The 16,115-nt window shown below is 37.3% G+C and overlaps 1 protein-coding gene across 2 annotated transcripts in view; it reads right to left on the bottom strand.

The window, feature by feature from the left end:
• Positions 1–7,511: 7,511 nt before the first annotated feature.
• LOC121258098 (cyclic nucleotide-gated ion channel 1-like) overlaps positions 7,512–16,115 on the bottom strand; it is a 31,207-nt gene continuing 22,603 nt past the window's right edge. Inside the window, exons 1-4 of one of the 2 annotated variants that reach the window (XM_041159464.1) lie at positions 11,997–12,191; positions 10,026–10,137; positions 8,029–8,391; positions 7,512–7,691 (exon numbers count right to left, since the gene is read on the bottom strand). In XM_041159464.1, coding sequence (XP_041015398.1) covers positions 7,527–7,691; positions 8,029–8,391; positions 10,026–10,137; positions 11,997–12,052 — 696 coding nt within the window. In that variant the 5' untranslated portion in view covers positions 12,053–12,191 and the 3' untranslated portion in view covers positions 7,512–7,526. Of the gene's footprint in view, positions 7,692–8,028; positions 8,392–10,025; positions 10,138–11,996; positions 12,192–16,115 lie in introns of those variants that run through there. The other variant, XM_041159465.1, reaches the window with a different exon arrangement.

Here is a 16,115-nt window from a genome sequence, read left to right on the forward strand (position 1 = left end):
GGGGCTATGACAGCTACTTCAGCAATGGCACTTGGAAGCTGTCACAAGGTGCCATGGTTGTCGCCCGAGGACATATTTGCGGTACGTTGTACAAGACCCATGTGAAGATTGATACTGATAGCCTCAATGCAGCAGAAGACGAGGCATCATCGAATCTGTGGCACAAGAGACTCGGACACATGGGTGAGAAAGGGTTGGATACGCTTGCGAAAAAGGCACTCATCAAGGTTGCCAAAGGAATAGCGTTAAACCCTTGTGAGTACTGTTTGTTTGGCAAACAACGCAGAGTCTCGTTCAATTCCTCTACGAAGAGAAGATCAGAGTTGTTGAGTCTGGTACACTCTGATGCATGTGGTCCCATGGAAGAAGAGTCATTGGGAGGTAACAGATATTTCGTGACATTCATTGATGATGCTTCACGAAAGGTCTAGGTATATGTTTTGAAGTCAAAGGATCAGGTCTTCGAGCACTTCAAGAATTTCCACACCTTAGTGGAAAGAGAGACTGGAAAGAAGTTGAAGTGCCTGCGAACGGACAATGGAGGAGAATATGTTTCCAAAAGGTTCGCTGCATACTGCGCTAATCGCGGTATTCAACATGAGAATACGGTCCCATATACCCCTCAGCATAATGGTGTAGCCGAAAGAATGAATCGGACCATCATTGAAAGAACAAGATGCATGCTCAGTATGGCTAAGTTACCAAAGCCATTCTGGGGTGAAGCTGTTCGTGCTGCCTGTTACCTGATTAACAGATCACCTTCCACACCACTGGAATTTGAAGTTCCTGAGAAGGTTTGGTCTGGAAAAGATGTCTCTTACTCTCACCTAAGAGTGTTTGGGTGCAAAGCCTTTGCACACGTATCCAAGGAGCTGAGATAGAAGCTCGATGTCAAGTCAACTCCATGTATCTTTGTTGGATATGGAGATGAAGAATTCGGATACAAATTATGGGATCCAGTGACAAAGAGAATTGTCAGAAGTAGGGACGTTGTGTTCCATGAAAACCAACTTATAGGAACTGAAGCTTCCTCGATGTCAGTAGAGCTTAGTTCCTATACACATCCTGCACCATTACAGTTCGCCACAGATAATGAGGATATGCAGGATCGAGATCCAGAAGCAGAAGAAGAAGCTCAGGGTGTCGAGCAAGGGGAGCAAGAACCCTCTCCACCAGCAGCTGGTGTATCACCACAAGGGTTAGATGGTGATGAACCTCCTTTGGTTGATGAAGCTCAACCAAGAAGATCGGCAAGAGGCCGCCTATTGATTCCGTCGATGAGATATCCGGAATCAGACTGTATTCTGCTTACTGATGAGGGGGAGTCGGAGAGCTTCCAGGAAGTTCAAACTCATGCTGATAGAAGCCTATGGGTGCAGGCAATGCAAGAAGAGATGAGTTCTTTGCAGAAAAATCAGACCTATGAGTTGGTGAAACTTCCTGAAGGAAAGAAAGCCCTAAAGAGCAAATGGGTGTTCAAGCTGAAGAAAGATGGCCAAGGAAAGCTGATAAAGCATAAGGCCAGATTGGTTGTCAAAGGATTCCAACAGAAGAAGGGAATCGACTTTGACAAGATATTTTCCCCGGTAGTGAAAATGATGTCAATCCGAGTCATACTCGGATTGGTAGCCAGCTTGAATTTGGAACTCGAACAGATGGATGTGAAGACAGCCTTTCTCCATGGAGATTTGGAGGTGGAAATCTATATGGAGCAACCAGAAGGGTTTGAAGCTCCAGGGAAAGATCACTTAGTCTGCAAGCTAAAGAAGAGTCTCTATGGTCTCAAGCAAGCGCCGAGGCAATGGTACAAGAAGTTCGACTCATTCATGATGAGTCATGGTTACAAGAGACTTGTTGCAGATCAGTGTGTCTATGTTCGAAGGTTCCACGATGCCAAGTTTGTCATACTCCTTCTTTATTTTGATGATATGTTAATCGTTGGTGAGGATAGGTCCAATATTAACAAACTAAAGAATGAACTATCCAAGTCCTTTGACATGAAGGACTTAGGCCCAGCACAGCAACTTTTGGGCATGAAGATTGTTCGTGATAGGAATGTCAAAAGGGTGTGGCTATCACAACAAAAATATGTTGAACGGGTCATCAGATGTTTCAACATGGGAGATGCTAAGCCAGTCAATACTCCACTTGCTAACCACTTCAAGTTGAGCAAGAGCTCGTGTCCTTCTTCAAAGAAAGAGATTGAAGAAATGGAAGTAATCCCTACTCCTCAGTAGTAGGAAGCCTAATGTATGCAATGGTTTATACCAGACCAGATATTGCTCATGCTGTAGGCATGGTGAGCAGATTCCTTTCAAATCCAGGAAAGGATCATTGGGAAGCAGTCAAGTGGATTCTCCGGTACCTAAAAGGTACATCAAAGATGTGCTTGTGTTTTGGGAGAGCTAAACCAGTTTTGGAAGGCTATACAGATTCAGATATGGCAGGAGATTTGGATAGCAGGAAATCTACTTCAGGATTTCTCTTCACTTTTGCAGGAGGAGCTGTCTCTTGGCAGTCTAAATTGCAGAAGTGTGTTGCTTTATCTACAACTGAGGCAGAGTACATTGCCGCAGCGGAAGCTGGAAAAGAGATGTTGTGGATGAAGCGTTTCCTCCAAGAACTAGGGGTTAGTCAAGAAGACTACAAGGTACATTGTGATAGTCAAAGTGCTCTAGATTTGAGCAAGAATTCAATGTACCACTCCCGCACCAAGCATATTGATATCTGCTATCATTGGATACGCGAAGCGATGGAACAACAGCTATTGAAGCTTGTGAAGATCCATATGAAAGAGAATCCAGCGGACATGCTGACAAAGGTGGTTACAAGTGAGAAGCTTGAGCTATGCAGAGACATAGCTGGGATGGATAGCATCTAGGTAAATGGGCATGGAGGGGGAGAATTGTTGAAGTCCCTGCCCCAAGCAAGCAGTCAACAATGACTGCTTGCTTCTCAACCTCCAGCGTGCAGCGCCTAGCGCCCAACTGTCTATTGAATGCATATTAAATGCATTCACACGATAATGCGATATACATTCGCTTATAAATTGAAGCTCCATGCGAGAGCTTCTAATACACCCAAGAAGAGAAAAGAGAGAGAGCCTGGAGAGCTCTGAGAGAAAAGAAGAGAGTTGAGTTGAGTGGAGTGTGATCCTCCTCCTCTGTAATATTTTCTTGTGTACCACTATTTAATAGTGAATCTCTTTTCTGTGAATGTAGGCAGTTGCCGAACCACGTTAAATTCTTGATGTCACTGAGTGCGTAGAGTGTACTCTTTTATTACCGCTTTTATCCCTTCTGCTGTGTTGATTTTCCCAACATTATTGCCATGATTAGTTGTATACTTCCACACAATTCCTTTCACAATGAAGATCAACGCATCCAATGGTCTCCAAAATCTTTCAAATCCACGAACTTCGATCTCTTAGGATCCAGAAATTTCAGATTTGGAACATTTATATGTAGAAAATGGAAAACATATGAACGCTGTCATATGAAAGCTTACAAAACATACATGCATAATTGTTTGAAAAAAAAAACTACATCCAACAATGCGGATTTATGGAGTAGAAAATGAACCTGCGCTTAAAGTTGGAGCTAGCAAGGAAACAAGACGAGGATTTAGATTAGAGCAAGAAGTGACAGAAAGTAGTGCCTTTGATGCTGCATCGATCTTAGGAGTGATCGAGCTGCATTAATATGCAGAAGCTAGCAAGTGGTGAACAGTGGTCATATGTCTTTATCTGCTGACAAATATATAGATAATATTGAGCGAAGCATTGGCATTAGTCCATCCGGCCCTGTACTCGAGTCTTTCTTTAGCATATAAAGTCGTTCGTAAAAACCCATAAAAACTAATTAATTACTCCCAACTCCACTCGGCCAGCCAAACGCGCGTGTTACTATAACATAGGAAAAATCAAACTTCCACACTTTCCCAGCAAATCAAAATGATTGAAAAATGCAATTTGCTAATTTAATGGGCCCCGTTTGAACGAATTACTTTGACCTATATGCTAATTTACCAAACTTTCAAGAAAGAATATACAGATCAACCTAGTAAAATCTTTGCAAACTTGACCAAAAAGTGAGATTCCGCGTGACAATATAGTGACAGCACAAGATATGAATCTTTTTGAGCTAATGTTTCTAAACTTATTGGTTTGCAATTGGGTTTCAAATATCGAATTCGGAATCATGACAATTTTAAATCGGTTATTTTGATTTTGATAAAAGGTATTAAAATCATATATAACACTTCAGGTATTTAATATTTTTAGGGTGAACACAAAATACAGCAAAATATTTTCTTCTCTAATTTTTCCTTTTCTTTTATTTTTCTTATTCTTTCTTTCCACACCACATATACGGCACAACCTTCTTATAAGAAAAAAACCTTATCATTTGAAAATTACTAAAATGCCACTCAAGTGGCCACATGCGATTCCCTCACAAGAAGTGATCCACCCAAGACATCTCTCCCTCCCAAATATGTGAGGGGCTCCATCATACCTGCTTTTCTTCTACATACTTCAAGTTTTTGCATAGGCAATGTTTTTGTCATTAACCCACACTCATTAGTATGGATTTTCTCAATCTGCAATAACTTCATCTCCAATGCATCACGAATATAGTGATACCTCACATCAATATGCTTGGATCTTGAATGAAATGTTGAGTTCTTATTGAAATAGATAGCACACTGACTGTCATAGTAAAGAATATAATTTTCTTGTTTCTGACCAAACACTTCTTAGCACTTCTTCATCCATAGCAACTCCTTACTAGCTTAAGTGATTGCAATATACTCAGCATCTGTGATAGACAAAAAAACACATTTTTGCAGTCTAGATTGCCATAATATAGCTCCCCCTGAATAAGTAATCAAGTATCCTGAAGTGGTGGGGGCCCACACTACTTACCCCTTGACAAAGACTAAAAAAAATACTGGCCAGCACGTAAGAGGAGTGTTGAGGAATAATCTCACATTGCTTGTGGATAAGGTCTTGGACATGTTTGTAAAGAATGAACAATCCACTTTTGTAGAATCGGTTTTATGTTAGACCCATAAATTTCTTCAAGAAGTACCTCTAAGATGCCTGAGAATCTAGTTTACAACTACCCAAAGTTCTTTACTAGGATTAGAGAGGAATATACTAACAACTCCAATGACATGAGTAATATGAGGTCTTATGCACACCATGACATACATTAAGCTACCCACAGCTGATACATAAGGCACATTCTGCATCTATTTTTTCTCTTTCTCATTTATAGGACATTGCTACAAACTTAGTTTCAAATGACCTACAAGTGGAGAACTCATTGGTTTTACTTTGCCCATGTTGAATTGGTCTAACACATTCTTGATATAACTCTCTTGAGATAGCCACAACTTAACATTCTTTCTGTAAAGAGGGATCTTCATCCCAATTATCAGTTTTGCAGGTCCCAAGTCACCATGGTGGAAAGCAGTCTTCACATCAAACTATTCAATTTCTAAATTCATACTAGTAGCAAAGCCCAAGACAACTATGATAGAAGTCATTTTTACTACGATGATAAAATTTCTTCAAAATCAATGACTTTCATCTGACTAAACCCCTTTCACAACCAAGTGTGTTGTGTACCTTGGTTGTGAGCTATTTATCTCAATCTTAAATATGAAAACTCATTTATTCTTTAGTGCTCTCTTACCCCTTGTAGTTCTACAAACTTATAGGTATGGTTCTCACACAGGGATTTCATCTTTTCTTGTATGCCTCTCAACCACTCATTTTCCTGATCATGATGTATCGCCTCTTGATAATATTCTGGCTCTCTCCCATCTGAAAGTGAAACATACTCAGCAGTAGAAAATCTTATGGAAGGCTGACGTTCTCTAATAGATCTTCTAAACTAATTTTCCGTGGGCAATTCTGAAAAAGGTTGCTCTGCTTATTGTTCTAGTCTCATATCATCGATTCCAGGTTCACCACTTTCAACAATATCAACTTGTTCCTCGAATAATCTCCCATATGTTCATCACGCATCATAAAAGAAGGAGAAAATGAATCGATATAAACAAAGTTTTCATTGAAAGTCTTACACTTTTTACTCTAATTCACGACTTCAATGGCCTGATCTTCAAAGAAAAAAAATATCTCTCTACTTCTCTAAATCTTCTTCTTAAATGAATCCCACAATCTATAATTGAATTCTTCTTGTGCATAACCCCAAAAGATGCACTTCATGGATTCGCTGTCAAGCTTGGACCTCTCATCTTTATGAACATGAACAAAATCCTTGCAGGCAAAATCCTCAAATGCTAAAGAGAAATATATTTTCCTATCCAAACCTTTTGGGAATGTCATCATTCAAAGGAACTAAAGGAGAAAGATTTACCAAGTCAACTCTTGTCCTCATTGCCACACCCCAAAAGAAATTAGGCAATCTTACATGAGAAAGCATACACATGATTCTTTCGCAAATTGTTCTCTTCATTTTCTTTGCTACACCAGTATGCTATGGTTTCTTAGGAATTGTTTTCTCAAGCCTGATGACATGGCTTCTGTAATACTCTTCCGATGGTCCTCTTTACCCACCACCATTATCTGCCGACATACATTTTAAATGTCTTCTAATTTTCCTCTCAACTTTCACATGTAAGGCCTTGAACACATCTAGTACTTGATCTTTAGTTTTCAGTAGAAAAGCCCATGCTTTTCTAGAGTGATCATCAATCAAAGTATACATTTCTCGAGGATAAATATAACTAGCACATTTAGACTGATCATGAATTTTGTATTTTGCACCAAAAATTAAACTACCAAAATTATCATGTCGCAGTACCATCACCAATATCCGGCTATCAAAATTTCATGGTTAATGGGGCAGAATATTAAATGACAACATCCAATAATTTAAAGGTGTGAGCCTACTTTTTCCCTTCTCAAATTCATAATATGCAACAATATTATCGCTTTCATTTATTATCCACAATTAATTATTTATGGTTTCCTTCTGATCTTATAGCCACTCAATATTAAAATCAAGTGACAACATATAATACAAGTCCACTTAAGCAAGCTATTTATTGTATTTCGACAGAGAGCAAGATCAACATTTGATAACAGTACTAGATTAATTATCAAGTGGTAAAATTATCTAAACTTGGAGAGCTGCTGGCGGTGAGCCTTAGCCAACAGCATGGGTAGACTTGATAGCCTCATTCAAGTACGTACTTTATGAGGATGGATGGCATGGTGGCGCCATGCTGCTTGGATTGATGAAGCTGCAAAATATTTCAGCTGCTTCGAGTCAAATTGGGCGATGTGTATGAACTTGCTAAATTTCCACCAGCATTGAGACATCATATCCTTGAGGTCGCTAGCCATAAGACAAAACGCTTCAACTTTTGTATGACATTTGAGAGTCCTTGTTGATAAGGGAAGGTCGGATAGTCCGGGGGATTCCAACACCCAGTCTACAAGATATGTTCCAAACAGGTCACCTGTCTTAAGACACTCAGTTTTATTGTCATGGTTACTTGTAATAGGTCCACGCAATTCCTTTCACCAGGAAGATCAGTGCATCCAATGGTTCTCCCTCTCGAACAATGTAGCTGCTTTGATTGTAGTGCACTTGCTTGAGAAACTTACAGGTGATCTCATACAACAATTCTTCACTTTCGTTTTCGAATATGGGCACCTACGTGTTCACAAACAATTGAGCAAAATTAGACTTCACGCAAAATTGAGCAACCATAATTGTAATCTTTAATTGATGTGACACATTTAGGTGCTTTTATAAGTCAACTACTTACATTAAAGATGAATTAAAATATGACATAATAGTAGTTGGTATGATAGAGGATGGATGTCAGACAAATGTCGTTATATCAACGACATTTCTCTTAATGTAGCAACTAACTCGTAACTAAATCACTACATCGATCATACTATACATTCGATTAATTTTGAAGCATTTTTAAGGAAAAATAACTGAAATTTAGAGGTGGGTGGGGGAAGGGGGGATCGAAACTCACTCTTCTTAGCAGAGGTAAGCAGAGATGGAGCTTAATCAATCTTCTAAGTGTTGTGGGAAGATGAGAGAATGGGTTTTCTGTATCAATATGTTTGTTTTGATCTTCCAATATTGGTGTCACATAGCTCATGATAATCTGTTTTAACTGGTCAGAGAGTCCGATTGTGCTTATCCAAGACTCGATGCTACGTGATTTAGTTCTCTTGATGTTTGCGGCCTTATCCTCCTCGTCCTTATATGTCAAGTAGTACTGCTTAGATGTCTCCAACCGCTTAAACATGATGATCTTATTATGCTGCTTAGATTTCTTCGACCGCTTATAAATCTCCTCCAACTCATTAGATGCCTCCCACTGCATGTACACCTGTCACATCACAATTATATTGATCAGTTTCTAATATTTCTTCTCATAAATTACATCTAAAAGTTATCAATTGCCACATTATATTCATAAAAGATTTCTACTCATTAATTGTCACATTATATTCTTAGAACCCTATAATTGACTAGCCATCATTTAGTTAATTAATCATAGCCAATGGCCTGTGGCAGGTTGGCACATGACCCAAATCTCCAAAATGGAGATAATGGGTTTGAACCCTCCTCCAATGTGTAAAAAAAACAAACTCAAATTGACTATGACATGATAGTACTTTTTAAATGGGTTAGAGAAAATTTCATCCAATTTGGTTGGGAGAAAAACGTTGTTATTAATATTAGAGCAAGATTTTCCTCCAAATTGGATTGGAAATTGTTGAGGAAAAAATTAGTTTGTTGGCATATTCTTGTGAAAACCTGTGTAAAATTGTGTTGTAACAAGTGTTGAAGCGGTGTAACATGAAAATGATTGAAGTGTGCTCAACACGACTCAACTGGCAATCGACTGGCGCTCGAGCATAACCTTCCAGAGAGGTTCGCTCGATGTGCGTTCGACGTAGCGCTCGAGCAGAATTCTTCTAGAGAGGTTCACTCAATGTGCGCTCGACGCAGTGCTCAAGCAGAACTCTTCCAGAGAGGTTTGCTCGATGTGCGCTCGACGCAGCGCTCGAGCAGTTTCTGAAAGACAACTTGCGCTTTCCTTGCGCTTGACACTTCGCTTTTGCCAATGTTCAAGACAACTTAAACTTCAGGGTTTTGAGAGCCGTGATCAATTGGAACTATATATAGAACAGCTTATTTCTATTTTTTGGGATGGTGAAACAGAGCAAAAACTCTAGTTGCATCCAAGAGCTATAGAGAGAAACTTTTCCCCATATTATGAATCTCTCTTGGACAAACACATCTCCACCCCACCACACTCAAGATTAAACCATATTTAATGTCCATTGAAGTGGACGTGTTGATTGGCCAGAAGAGCCTGGAGCTACTGTTGATGCAGAAATCAAGAGGTTCTCGTGGGAAGCTATAGAAAGGTCGGAGTTCCGGCACTACATGCTTGTAGAGATCGAGTGGGTCACTTATGGTGTTGTAAGCCAAGTTTAACTACTACAAAAGTTTTGTGAGTTTCTCTAAATTGGTTGTAACAAACTTTTTCTATACTGGATTTTAGATGGTGTCTTACACCCGGAGTGATTTTAGAATTTGAAGACGTTCTTCAAATGAGTTTTCACTTCGTGACTAAAATCATAGATAAACCATCCTGGCCTAACACGTACTTTGTCAAACCAGTGCTTGTGATCCCAAAGATACATGGGAATTTAATCATTCAATTTATGCCTTGATATGTGAGCTAGACTCAAGCAGACGACCTAATATAGAATATTTAATTAAATAAGTGAGAATTCAAATTATGGACCTCTAAACATATATGTTTATAAAATATCACCACTTTCTCAAAAAAGTTCGTTGGAGCTGTTACGAATTGAATTAGATGAAAATAATTAAAGTTGAAACATATTCATATATACACATAATTATGAAAACAATAAGATCTCTGCTTAAAAAAACATTAAAAAGAAGAAGAAGAAGAAGAAGAAGAAAATGATGATCGGCACCAACCTGCAAATTTCCGATGAAGTATAAAAACAGAAGCAAGCCAAAGATCGAGATTAAAACTGTGAAGCAGTTTTCCCAATAATAAGGACTTGTTTCAAGGTTTTGACCAAGTGAACTGCCAGAAAATCATGATAAGAAAACATTAATATATATATATGTATATAATATGATCAAAATGAATAACAATTTATAACGTCTTTTTACCTTCAAATTATTATCTTTAATTTGTTGAAATTAATATTGTGGTAGCTGAATTACTACTTTCACATGCACGTCAGACATTTAAACTATAATTTTTAATCCACTATCACTTATAATTTCATTCGATTTTAATCATTGAAATGAGTAAAGAATAAAAAAAAAGGTACGTATCATGTATATGGCATAATTTTATTGGATGGTTGGATTCTTTTTTTTTTTTTTTTTTTTTAGAAAAACCAAGCGTTATTGAAAAAATCACAGTTTTACATCAAAAAGTTTAAACCAAATAATCTAAGAAACAAAATCTGGGACCTCATTCCACCAAACTGTTAAACACTCAAAACTCCATGCATGTGATCTTGCCAAACTGTGCGCAGCTCCATTGGCCATACGGCCTACACGTTGCACTGTGACTTTAGCCATCATCTTCATCAAATTCCTTACTTTATATATCAGATTCCCTAGAATGGACATAGATTCCCAAGAAGTACAATTGCATTAACACTTAGAAGTGAATCTATTTCAACAATGAGCTCCTTGATTCCCATTGGGTAGCACATCTATAACCCTCTCAGAATTGCTAGCAATTCAGTCTCCATAGGATCATTCACCTCATTCTCTATAGTACTGCTAGCTGACAAAAGAAAATTACCTTTGGCATCCCTCAAAATCACTCCAATACCTTGCACTGCTCCAAGAAAATGGCACCATCAGTGTTTAACTTCACAGCACCTGCTGAAGGAGTCTTCCACCCAATACCAGAACTTGTTTTCTGAATCCAGGGCTTTGATGCTTCCACATGTTCTTTATACAAGGACAAAGCATTTCCCATGACCTGTTCATGCCATAAAGTAGTACACTCATGCACTAACTGATTTCTCCTATACGACATACTCCAGGCTATTAGAAAGAATTTCTCCAACTCACCCTTTATTCCTCTTGCTTGCACTTGCTGAGCTAAGTTAACTGGGTCTGCTACATCCCCATCATCTGGTAGATAATCAAACTGTTTTTTCCAACAGTCTCGAATTAAAGGACAAAAATATAGAACATGTGACACTGTCTCAACATCCTTTTGACAAACCTTGCAACCATCGTCCTCAATCGCCTTTCTGAGCTTCAAATTCTCCATAGTGGGCAACCCATTTCTGCAAGCCCTCCAAGCAAAGACTCTCACTCGGTTGGGAATGCTCAATTTCCAAATCTTCTTCCATAATACCTTCATAGCAACTGAATTTGAACTCTCCCCTGCATTCCTGTTTTTCTTCAGACTATAAAACAGTGATCTATAAGCACTATTCACACTAAAGACTTCATTCTTTTCATGCTCCCAAACTAGCTTATCATCTATATTGCTTGGACCAACTGAAATCTTGAGAACCTCAGCAGCTGCACTAGGTGGAAGGACCCTTCTCACTATATCCACATTCCACCATCCTGTTTCTGCATCAATAAGATTAACCACCCTCCCACAGTCTTGAATTCTAGACAGATCCTGTGGTTGAGGGATAAGCCTATGCTCTAGCAACCAAAAATCAGCCCATATGTTAATTGACTTCCCTTTTCCAACTCCCCATCATCACCCCTTCATCAGATCCTGCTTTGACTCCCAAATTCCCCTCCATGCATATGATTGAGTATTTTTGGTATTTTTGGTACTTTCAATATATTATGTTTGATTACATTGCAAATTGGGTGAGGAAGTATAAAGGAACAAAATGCATGTATGATTATGTATCTCAATTAAAAAAAAAAGGTGTAACATGCACGAACCTCAAATTTCGCAGTCCCCACCAAAAACAGAAGATGGTCTTTCGCGGAAAATCCATGGACTCCAGTATACCAGATTGACGGGCTTCTTGGAATATTCCAAAATCAAAGAGAGTGGTATTTGGTTTTTCTATAGAACAAAAATTATTTAAAAATGTGTTATTGCTAAAACCATGACCACAGTTAAAAGAAGTCTTGCTACATCCGGTATCTTGCTTACAGGCCACGTTCCAGCACGTGGTCTCTCGTTCGATGGAGAAGAAGTACCAAAAAGCACCCAGTATCTGATGATCAAAGATAAATATAATTTCATCCCCAACTAGTCTTTATAAATTATATTAGTACTACTACTGATTAGTAGTGTAATTAATTATAAATTAGTAGAGATAATAAAAAATGATGAAATATTATTAAACATACGTACGTGACTGGCAACGAGATACAGAAAGAGATTGAGTCCAGCTTTCATCACTATAAAACCCTTGGGTGGGATGACATGATTCTTGTGGCTTTCTGCATTCACTTTAACACAAGTAGTAGTAGTTGGTGGGATACTTTTAGGTAGGATGATAGTCACGTTGACTATTTTCCACAATCTGTAGATACGGAAAAGTCTTGGCACATATTGCAAAAGAACAACTGCATTTAGAAATTTCCTTCCGTTCCGGAATGTCGAACCTCTCATTTCAGAAAATATAATTGGCACCAGAACCTGTTCATAAATATAATTGGTGGAGATCAATGGAATAATGTTTTTGTTACGATCCTGCATTCTTATGAATATAATACAAGATATATAATTTACATTAGAATGCTAACAAGAATATGATTTTCCCCGCTTCTTTGAAATTTAATCATTTTTTCAGAATATTTATATTTTATTTTCACGTTGGGTTTCTTTTTTAGTTTTGGGATTTTTAATTATATTTTCCAAAAAATTATATTTTCTAAGTTCTTTTAAAAATATTGGTTTTTGTTTTGAGTTGTTTTCTATTTTTTGTACTTTCTAGTTTTTTTTTATTCTGATTTTGGCGTGTTTGTTATTTTAACTTATGTTTTTCCATTTTTTTTCTAATTTATATATTTAATTAGTAATATTGTTTGGATTATATATAAGACTAGAAGCAGGAAAGTTTTGTCATAGTACCTGGGGAACTGGAAGAATGGCGAGAATGTTAATTACGTAGTCTGACCTTATGTAATCCCTGCTTGCAACCAAATTCCCAAAAGCAACCAAATCCAGGAACGATCGCACACAAATAGCAATGATTTTCAAAGTGTTATCTATAGTAATGCATTTGGTAGCCTCGTTGATGACAGGAAGATAATAGAACAAAGGGTCCACTGCTACTGCAACTACGCACACCACTAAAAACGCCACATCCCAATGGAACCACCTCGTTTTCGAAAAAACTTTCATCAGACGTTGATTGACCTGCCCAATTGCCATTTTTATTATTGTCTTTTGTTCTGAACCAATACCATCATTCTTGGGACCTTGCCTCTCAATATCCCCGTCCCTGATCAGCACAGCATACGTATATATAGATAGAGACCAGAAAACATTAATAGAGGTAACAATTATATATACATATATATATATATGAGAAATGCGCTTTAGCCATATGATAAGTGTTATTCATTATCATTTTAACTATTATTACTTCATTTCCGATGTGTTATTAAATCATGAGAAGAAACTATTTGCTAACTTTTGTTATTTATCTTTTATTTGATATCACGTCAAAAGATAATAAGGTACATAACATTTTTTTTAAGATTGAAGAAGAGGATGCTCACCTTACTCGCCCACTTCCTCGAGAATTCCAACGACGACTCATAAGTACTAAAGCTTACAAAAGTCCCAAATTATACAATAAGGTCTCCAAAATCTTTCAACTCCACGAACTTCCATCTCTTAGTATCCAGAAATTCCGGATTTGGAGCACTTCTATATAGAAAATGGAAAACGTATGAACGCTGTCATGTACGTATAAAGAACTCCATGCACGGTAATAGCCAGATATGCATAATTGTTTGGAAAAAAAAAACTACTTCCAACAATGCGGATTTATGGAGTAGAAAATGAACCTGCGCTTAAAGTTGGAGCGAGCGAGGAAACAAGACGAGGATTTAGATTAAAGCAATAATATTGAAGATGCAGAAGCTGGCAAGTGGTGAACAATGGTCATATGTCGTTATCTTCTGACAAATATATAGATAATATTGAGTGAAGCATTGGCATTAGTCTATCCGGCCCGTACTCAAGTCTTTCTTTAGCATATATATAAAGTTGTTCGTAACAACCCATAAAAACTAATTAATTACTCCCAAGTCCACTCAGCCAGCTAAACGTACTGTTAATTAATGTAACAGTGCAAATGAAGATGACTGAAAAATGCAATTTGCTAATTTAGTAGGCAAATTATATGCTAATTTGCTAATTTGGACGAGTAACTGTAAATTATATGCTAATTTACTAAACCTTCAAGAAAGAATTATATATCGATCAACCAATAAGTGAGATTCCAAGTTGCAGCACGATCAGTACGTAATTATTTCTTTAAGATATGAATCTTTTTTAAGATATGAATCTTTTTGACCGAATCATGTGTACGTAATAGTTTGACCTACGAGTTACGACTCTACGAGGAACGTTCTCATGAGCTCCATTCATGCGATGACCCAGTCGTCCACATGAAAAACATGTTAAAAAGTATTATTTCAATATTGATAAAAAGTATTAAAAATTATATAATATAATTCAAGTATTTAATATTGTTCGGGTGAACACAGAATGCAGTGAAATATTTTCTACCCTATTTTTTTTTTCTCCTAATCTCTCTCTTCACACCACACACGAGGCACAACCTTCTCATAAGACAAAAACGTTCTCATTCGAAAATTACTAAAATGTCACTCAAGTGGCCACATGGGTTTCCCTCACAAGAAGGGATCCACTCAAGACATCTCTCCCTCCCCATTTTGTGAGGGGTTCCATCATACCTGATTTTTCTCTACATGCTTCAACTTTTTGCATAGGCAATATTTTTTTAATCCTATTTGACCCACTTTCATTAGCATGGATTTTCTCAATATGTAATAACTTCATCTCCAATACGCCACGAATACAGTGATACCTTCAAGAAATATAATTCAAGTATTTAATATTGTTAGGGTGAACACAAAATACAGTGAAATATTTTCTACCCTACCTTTGCTTTTTCTCCTCTTTCTCTCCACACCACACACAAGGCACAACCTTCTTACAAGACAAAAACGTTATCATTCAAAAATTACTAAAATGTCACTCAAGTGGTCACATGGGTTTCCCTCACAAGAAGGGATCCACCCAAGACATCTCTCCCTCCCAACTATGTGAGGGTTTCCACGATACCTGTTTTTCCGTTACATACTTCAAGTTTTTGCATAGGTTATATTTATGTCATCTTTTTTGACCCACTTTCACTAGTATGGATTTTCTCAATCTATAAGAAACGTATTGAGAGGCACAAGGAGCAGAACGGGTGTTTTTCACTATTTTACACAGATCGATGATAAGAAAGGACGCTGCTACGTCCACTTCTAATGGGAGCTATCATTAGGTATAATTGGTCTTCTTTTTTTTGTTGTCTTTTTTACATGTATTTTTCACTTTTAAATATATTTTTAAAAAAATAAAATATTATTAAAAAATAATTCTTTAATCACTAAGTAAAAAGAGAAATTAAAAAATAAAATAAAAAATTCCAATGGCAACACCGAGTTATAAGAGCCAATGGTGAGAGTATCATTTCCCTTAATTTTTAGGGTGGTACTACAGCTATTGTTGGTTCTTGCTAGTTATTTTGGTGTGTTTTTCTTTTTTCTCTTTTATACATGTATTTTTTAACACTTTTAAATATTTTTTAAAAAAAAATTACAACATTATTAAAAAACACTTAATTAATCACAAAATAGCAAAAAAATGTCAGTGATAGCTCCCAGCTAGAGCTAGGAGCGGGAGGACAAGCATTATCCTAGTAAGAAAGGACACATGCAAGAATTTTAACAAAATTAGCAATACAATTGCATGCAGTGAATCTACATTAATTTTGGCATTACTTTCGTCTCCTTTCCCCA

This window comes from Juglans microcarpa x Juglans regia, chromosome 3S (genome assembly GCF_004785595.1).
Source record: "Juglans microcarpa x Juglans regia isolate MS1-56 chromosome 3S, Jm3101_v1.0, whole genome shotgun sequence".
Lineage (NCBI taxonomy): Eukaryota > Viridiplantae > Streptophyta > Magnoliopsida > Fagales > Juglandaceae > Juglans > Juglans microcarpa x Juglans regia.